The following is an 8,903-nucleotide window of genomic DNA, read 5'->3' as shown; positions in this document are numbered from 1 at the left end:
CAGAGAAGCCCCATGACAGCCCACGGATCATGCTTCTGTAGGTGTCTCCTGATCTGTGGGGAGGTTTCCTTACTGGTGCCACTGCAGCCTACATGTGCTAAGTGTAGAGCTCCCTGACAACACAATGCCATGCACAACTGTCCCACTCTTCTGAGCTCTGTATTCATGAACTTGGAAGTGACTGCAAACATTTACCCATCCTTAGGAAGAGGTACACTGCACTGCCCAAACTGAGCTGGAACGCCAGTTAAGTGGCATAAAAAGATGATGTTAAGTGAAGCACGGTGTATAATATGACTTTAGAAATGCAGGAAAATTACTTTTCAAGTATGAATCCCTTCTATATAGATTTTCCATTACCAGGAATAAAATTAAAGATGTGTCTGCTTAACTGGGAAAAGAACACAATATAAACCCTAAGGAAAACTAAGTATATTCCTTCCCTCATATTCATTACTTCAGTTTACAAAGACTCTTTCTTTAATGAGCACTTGCTTGCTAGAACTGATGAATATTTCAGATGTTCTTTCAAAATAAACATAGAGAACCTAATACAGTATTTATGACATGGATGAATTTCCTAAATGAATCCTCCCATAACCAGAAAGGAGCATTAAGATACAAGTGTGAAGAATCATAAACAATACGCAAAAGGTACAGTACAATAATGTGCATCTCTTTTAGTCTTTATATCTGTCCAACCCATTTTCAACTGGAAAGCATTGCTTATTTTCACCCTGCACAGAATTTGAGAATAAGTTGGTCCTAAGCAGTATAATTAGAAAGAACATGAGCGTCAAAGTAAATAAATGTGCACGTATCAACACTTAAAAGGGATAGGAAAAAACCAACACTCCATGTATTACTGGAAAAAAGTACTAAAAATACTCATTTAAGAAAGTTAACGATACTACCTGAAGAAAATAAAGGAAAAAAGGATGCATCCTGTTGAAATTTTGAAAATATCACTGGTCAGATGCCCTCAGGCACTACCACTCATAAAAATCAAATGCTGAAGTTACAATTCACCAGATAAGACAACACCACTTTACAGGGCTGTCTCACCAACAGCAGAAGCCAGGTTAGAGTCATATAACAATGTCACATTTCTAAAAATGCCCTAGTAACGAAGCTTGCAAATTATGCAGCTTTTACGTTTACTGCAGTTGACAGAGCTGCAATGAAACTTAAGACACCTGGCCTCCCTTCTCCCATCCAAAACCAAAGGCATTTCATGAGATACCTTCAGAGGTACCGTGCCTTATTAGGTGGGTGCAGTTAAACAAACTATTAGGAAATACACTTCAGCACCACAAAACGAAGATAAATACTAAAAAACACAAAGAACAGTACCAAAAACCAAAGAGAAATCACCTCAGAGTCAGTTCAGCAAAGGAAAAGTCAAACCAGAAATCAACCCAAGTCCAACGATTGACATGGATACTACATGCACACACAAAACCAGACAAGCCTTTCCATTCAAGAGCCAAGGGTGGAAAAAAGCTCTTCAGAAGGTTTTTTGGAAAGGAGAGGAATGACAGAATCATATTACATAGCAACCTGTTGGCCATCAAATCACAAACAGTGGCAAAATGAACTCAAGAGGAAAACCTCAAGAGTGGCTCACCGACTGTGAGCCACTACTACAGACAGACACCCAATACAAAGTACCTGTCTGGGACCAAAAAAAACACATTTTCCATACTTTGCCTGAACAGGCATCACACCAATTACACATTACAAACTGACTCATTTACAAACACTCCTTATTTTGCACGCTACTGTCAACAGCACAAAACAGAATGAGCAAATATTTCAAGTTTTAGCTACACCTATGTGCTAAGTTACAAAACGCTGCAGTAATTAAAATGAATAATTAAAATCATACCCACAACAATGAAAATGCTAATATTTTAATGGCTTAATTTATTTAATGCAAAAAAAAAAAGCATTTGCTAGTGTCACACAATTGCAATTAGTGTTAGCACACAGGTAGGTGGTTTGCACAACTACACCACATGAAAAGACAGACACCCTTGAGTCTGGACAAACATGCAAGTCAAATAGGGTTATTTGCTCCATACTTAATCTTAACTTTGTCTTACCAGAGTTTCTGCAATGTGTAAACATGACAACAAAACTGTTAAAAAATTGGGATGTTTTCAAGCAAAATTACACTACAGACCAGTCAGCATTTATCAAATAAAGTATGTCAAATAACTTCTGAAATTTTAGTACGGAAGCAACACTAAACCATCTTATATTACATTTAGCTGGTATAAGAGAATAGTTCAACAAAGTAAGTTTAACAACATCCATTTTGTACTCATTTTCACTAGCTTCATCTTACACATACCAACCATCTTACTTGCCCCATCCATCCTCCAACGTGTTAGTTTGCAACAACAGAAATAATGACTTATTTCTATTCAAAACGTTCTAAACATTAGCTGAAAGAAGCAATATCCATATACTGCCTCTAACTTAAAAAAACCCAAAAACCTACCAACAAACAAAACATTAGCCATAAGTGTGGCATTTCTGTACTTCGGCATAAAAACTAAACCATTGCCATTTGAAAGACCAATCTTCTGTTATCATGAAAGATAGCCATCTTAAAAGTGTGGAACGAAGTGTTACCACGTGAAACTGAAGGTTCTTGCAAGTTTACAAAATTTTCAGTTTCAGTTGAGGTATTCTAAAGTTTAAAGAAAGAGAGGAAATCAAAACTTCAGTAAAGTAAGTAAAAAAATTCCACTTTTGTTAACTTGGCTTGCAGTTTAACTTTGACTTCTCACATGAAACTTCAGATGCCATAAAATCGGTTTGCTAAAACCATTTAGCTGTTACCTTTGGAAGTATAAAACTAGGAACAGAAGAAATTAAAGGGAACCTTCAAAGCAAGGGAAGGCAAACTTTTGGTCTACAGACTTGTGCAGAAAGGTTCAAATCTGTCTACAACATGCTGGAGAGAAAGAGGGAAGAAAGGACATGTTCTGTGCTTTTAAAATTAGCTAATCTGCTGGATAGCTGGAAAGCGCCGCTACCCAGCGCTTAACCCTTTGCCTTCCTGGGCCCTAGGACTAGGAAATGCTGCTCGAAATGAGAGGGGAGAAATATCAAAGCGATCAGCGGTTACCTTAAAAACTCTTTGCTTCCTCCTCTGAGGCCTTTTGTTTTCTGTTAGGACCTAAAAAAACATCAAATTGCAGAATATAAGTTGTGGTCACAAAGGCAGGCGGACACCTCCGATTTTTATTATGGAACAGCGCTATTTCTGCAATACCCCGAGTGCTTTACGGGCGGCACTTGCGCGGGCCGGGGCGGCTCCCGGCGGCCCATCCGCCGCCCCCGGCGCCCCTCACATGGCGGGAGCCCCGCGCTGCCCCTCACGGCGGCGGCGCCCCTGCCCCGCCATCTTTGCTTCCTGCCGCAGCGGCGCCCGCGCGGCCGCGCGCCGCGTGCATCCCCGCGGGAGCGCGCAGCGCCCCGCAGCGCCCCCCCGCGGCCTGCCGCCCGAACAAAGGCGCTGCCGCGCGGCCGCCCGCAAGAGCCGGCACGGACTATCCGCGGAGCCGGCGCCGCCCCGCGCCCGCTCCCCGGGCACGGCCCGGGCGATACGGGGCACCCACCCGGGCACCGGGGCCGGGGTCGCTCGGCTCGGCGAGGGCTGCGATGAGACCGGGGTCAGGCGAGGACACGGTGCCCGCGCACGCGTGCGCACAGCGCCGTGCCCAGGGCGGCAGAGCCCCGACCCTCTCGGTGAGCGGCACCGGGCATGCAGCGTCGGGAACCGGCGGTCGTCGTGGGGCTCCGCACCCGGATCGTCGTGGAAAGAGCAGAAATCGCCGCTCACCTGGTGGAGGTGAGAGCCTGCCCTCGCCTGCTGTCCCGAGCCGAGGGGACGCGACGCTGCACCAGCCCCCTCCAAAATGTGAGCGCGGGGTGAGGAGCCCAGCGCCCACCGGGATCACCAGCCAGCGGACCCTGCCCTCCCAGCGCAGTCCCGCTGAAGACTCTCCCCTGTTTGCATCTATTCCTACAGCACACAACAGCAACAGAACCAATCTGCTGCTAACCGATTGCAATGGGAACTGGCCACCATACAAACATCGAGTGCAATTTTCCCACAACTCCACCTGCTTAAACGTTCATCCGGATGAAGGAGGACGGAGGGGTCACAGCTCTACCAGTTGTCACACCGAGCCCTCATAGATCACAGACACTCGCTAACTAGGGACAACAAACAAATAACAACGTATCTAACACTGCAGTCACCTAAGCATTCACTGAAAAGTTTTGCAGTTGACATCGAAATCAAAACGTTGGCCAGGGATTTATGCACTGAAGATAAAAACCGTTAAGAACATCTTTTCATCAGCTACAAACTGCAATCTGAAACTGCCTTCTTATACAGTGCTATACTATAATGTAATTCCTGTCTGCTTATTGGTGTGAATCAGTTAAAACAGAGGAAATGCTCAGACCGGGACACACAACTCATTCTGCAGAGCATCAATTAAGTCAGAGAAAGCTGTTGCCCATTTTTTGTTGTCTGATGCTACCTTGTATCTAAGCTCCTCATTTATTGCACCAGAGTGAGGTATTAAGCAGGATTTAGGATAAGGTAAAATAAAAATAATGATTTATAATTTTTTTCCCCCAAACACCGCAAGTCTGGCAAGGGTCTTTATGCATAACAAAAATGAGAGAGGTACATACAATTAGTGACCTGATTCTTCGTAGTTTTGGCTACTTAAGGTGCTTTACAGTACAGAAAAAACCCATATTTTGTTCGCTAAGAAACCTAAGACCCCATATTCTGATTTAGTCTTCAGATTGGTGCGTGCACTGGACAGCAGTTTTGGGTTTCCATGTTACTCAGGCACTTTCCCCTCATGGTAGGATGGGTCCTATGACACAATGAAGGAAAGAAATCTCTTCAAATAATTTTCCCATAAAAGCCTTAAGAACCAGCACAGAAAATAAGGAGCGGTGAGGAGGCAACTTGTTAAACATAGCCTCTGAAAATAACTGGAGCACAAACTAATCCATCTCACTGTAATTTAGGCAGCATTATAGTCCACACCCAGGATCACAGAGAATGGCAAAGTACTGTGAGTTGTAATTATTTTACACTCCCCCAGAGTGTGACTGTGTGTGTAAAATAAGAGCAAACTGCACAACGCCAACTCCCTGCCCCACATCTGCTGGGTTGGCCATATGCAGCTTTGCTCATCACACACACTACCAAACTCCTCTAGCTGTGTGCTATCCCCTAACAGAACTCTCAAGTATCATGCTCAGGAGTGGTTTTATGTGCTCTCATTTTAAAATTCAACTGGCTTAAATATTTCTGGAGTCTATTGTAAAATAAATACCACAAAGTCTAAATTTCTTGATTATAGCTAGGCCTGGCTGGAAAACAAGAATTCCATTTTGGTTTTATTTGAGATTTTGACACTTGGTTGTCCTCCAAAGCAGAGCAAACCTTTCAAAATTCAAGAGGAGACAGATGGGACGTGGGAGACCGAAGTTCAAGACTTTGGTCTGCATCAGGCCAAAAGCCCTTACCACCAACCTGTTCCAATAATTCTCATATCCTTTTTAAGTTTTAAACAGAAATTTCCTTTGAAGCCTTGAGAAACTTCCCTCAAAAGTAGTTGCATTAAGACAGATAGTATCTGTGAGAAGTTCCTGTTAAATCAGCGTTTTCCATTCAAGGAATGGCTTACTGGAAAGTTCCCAACCAACTTGAATTGCAGCATCCTTTTTTAATATGTCTGGGTTTTTCAGCTGTGTGTTAAAAACCCACAGACAAGGAGGCCCTCATTGTTATTTAATATTTTATGTTACTCAGATTACAGCCATTAAATAAGATGTCTCCAGACACCTTGGGCAACCCAAGTGAATTTACACTCAGTGACCTCATTTTTTTAGTCAGTTTGTTGACTACAGGTCCCACTGAACCTAGCTATTTAGTTCTGATAGGAATTAAAGCTCTCTCCAGCAGATGCTTTCAGCCCAAGAGGGCTCCCTGCCTAGGTGGGACCCAAAAGTGTAGGCACCCTGCCTTTCGAGGCCCTGCAGAAAGCAGCCTTTGGAGATGAGAGCTCCCCACACCGACAGCTCAGCAGCAGCTCCTAAGTTTATGGCCTTTTGGGCAAGAGGAGCTGTGGGGTCATGAACCCCTACAAGTTCAGCTCGGTAACCGGAGCTGCTGAGCCTGACAGCCCCCTGCGCCAGGGCAACAGCTCCCCCAGGAGCACGCTGGCAAGCTGAGAGCCGACTGAATCCCATCGGCCCTGCCAGAGCCCAGCGCAGCCAGCAGCTCCGGCCATGGCTGCGAGCACCCCGCAGGCAGTGCTTGCACCAGCACCGGGTGCTGCTCCACCTGCAACACCTGCCTGGCCAAAACGGGAATCTTTTTTCCATGGAGAAAAGAAAATAAACCATGAGCCACCTTCCCTATCCACATTCTGAAGCCTATAAAATCCTTGCCCCACACTGCAACTCATCAAGACAGCCCTGACAGTATGCAGAGCAATGGCAGCAAAGCAAACAACTTTTTGGAATTCAGTCTGCTTTTTGGAAACAAACAGCTGCGAAATAGCCTGCAGTAACTGCTATACTATTTCAGAAAACAGCAGTCCTTAAAGACAAAAATGTGGAAGCATCACACTTGCATGTGTGTAAGCTTCTCAAACTCTTCACTGTGAAGTATTGCTGCACTATTCATTCTGAGAGGGACAGCAACCCAAGATAAAGCCTTTTTCCTCTTCTTTTGAAACCTTGTTAACATTTTATTTACTGAGCTGCTCTTTCAAAAAAAATTCAATAAGCAAAAAAATGTTTTCCCTTATATATTTTAGGATTCTTCTTTATCAGCAGTACACCAAACAGGCACGATATGAATCCCTCACAAAGAGGGGCATTACATTCAACAGTATTGCTACACACAGGGAACTAGAGCCCACAATGCCTTATCCAGACTTTCATGATGTCACATCCCTGCAAAACCCATTACATTCAGGAAGGTACAGTATCACTGAAGGTTTATGTGGCTGTTATTTTTAAATTATATTTTTCAAGTCCAATATAGTTTTCAAATCTTTATCTGCATTATGTGTGAATTAATGGAAATAACAGTAACCTAACTAATGCCAGTTCCAAACATGCAACTGATATTTTCCCAAGGGCTAAGTGCTTGTGCACACGTGGGCATGGGTGTTGGAATATGCACTTCAGTTTACATTCATGGCTTCTACCAGCCAGAACTGTAGAAGTAACTCCCTGTAACTGCAAATCCATCTAAGTTCTTTAAGAAAACCAACACTTTCTTTCATAAGCAGCATGTATGGACTGCCAACCCTCACACTGACTATATAGCCCTTTAATGCACAGAGCTCTCACTGACTTCATAGGGACTTTTGCATTTTTTAGTCAGAATGGAAAGAAATAATTCCCTTAAAACACCAACATTTAAACTATGCTTCCTCAGAGCACGTCTATCCCCTACACCCTCCTCCCAGTGAATCACCTCCAAAAAATGCTTACATTCCACCAACATGAGAGAAAGAAGCATGACTCTTCTGAACAAGGAACACACTGAAGCCAACCTCATTTTGCTTGATTATTTATGTTCACTTTCTATACCATGGACAGAGACCTACAGTTTCGGGTTTTCCCCAGCTGCCTTCTATTTGAAACACATTCCTGTCACAGAAGTCCCAGTGCTACCAGTCTGTGAAAACACAACGGGATTCCCTGCAATCTTATCTAAAGGATAGCTGCTAAAGTGAGTGATAGCATTCCGCATCCCCCAACACCTTCCCCTGTATCTCAACATCTTTAAAGAGATCAGGTGACATTGTACAAATACTTTCCTCTCATTTTCTGAGAGCACAGTTTCTAGAGATTGAAAATGAGGCAAGGCTTCTTTCTAGGCATATCTGAAAATGCACCAGGTTTCGTTCAAATACAGTTTTATAAGAAAACACCTGACTTGTTCTTAAATGTCAGGAATTCTTCATTTCCTCCAAGCAGCACCCTGAAATTTCATATGAAATTTAACGAGAAATGAAGGAGGCCTCTGGTGCAGCTCCGAATGCATCATACAGAATGTGACCAGTCTGATGAAATAAAAGCACATCAAAATAAAAGCTGCCAAAGAAAAGAATAAAAACAAGGAATCTCTCATAAAGAAAGTAAAATGAGTGCCCAGAGAGGACAAAGGTGAAGGGGCAAAGCTAATCTGCAAAGAGAAGGTCAGGCTGAGCAACAAGAAAAGAAGTATGTTTAGCCTGGAAAACAAAGGTTGACAGAAAAGCTAGAGTGCTTCCTCTCACTGACCCTGCCAAAACCCTGTTTAAAACGTGGCTTTTAGATCACTTCCTACCTCAACTCCACAAATTCTCTCCCATGAGCTTTTCTTCAATCCCACTGACTAAATATACAAAAGGACAGTGTCACTACTCTTTTGCTGTAAAAATTCAGAAGTCTCTACCACCTTTATTATTTCAATATCTACCTTAAGTCACATTACAGCTGTCCCTCCCCCCCCCCTTTTTTTTTTAAGTGTATTTAGGAGTAGTTGAGACAGAAAGGTTTTTGAATTAATTCTGAGCCAAGCTACTTCCCTAAACATCATACCTTAAAATATACTTCCCCACAAAGGGGAATATATCATATCCCCTCACTGCTACAGGACTCTCCTTTCTGCTTGCCTGCCTCGAAACCAGAATGGACTTCTCTGCCAACCCTGGTAAGCACAGGGCAGAGCACTCAGAACAAGAGGTCTCCTGAGATCTCCTCAACTGAGATCTCCTCAGGAATTTCTACCTGCTGTAAGAACACACCATTTTAATAAAATTGCTCTTGAGAAAGGTTTTGCAGGTGGATTC

General features: G+C 43.4%; 1 protein-coding gene across 3 annotated transcripts in view; it reads right to left on the bottom strand.

The window, feature by feature from the left end:
- The window catches only part of TET1 (tet methylcytosine dioxygenase 1), a 77,268-nt gene that overhangs the window by 51,213 nt on the left and 17,152 nt on the right, over window positions 1-8,903 (bottom strand). For 2 of the 3 annotated variants that reach the window (XM_085064301.1, XM_085064302.1), the window contains exon 3: window positions 3,140-3,190. The exons of the other annotated variant lie outside the window; for it this stretch is intronic. In XM_085064301.1, coding sequence (XP_084920427.1) covers window positions 3,140-3,190 — 51 coding nt within the window. The remainder of the gene's footprint in view (window positions 1-3,139; window positions 3,191-8,903) is intronic. 3 annotated transcript variants of the gene reach the window in all.

This window comes from Lichenostomus cassidix, chromosome 6, assembly GCF_008360975.1.
Source record: "Lichenostomus cassidix isolate B80296 chromosome 6, HeHo_3.0, whole genome shotgun sequence".
Lineage (NCBI taxonomy): Eukaryota > Metazoa > Chordata > Aves > Passeriformes > Meliphagidae > Lichenostomus > Lichenostomus cassidix.
This window is presented reverse-complemented; position numbering and strand designations above follow the sequence as displayed.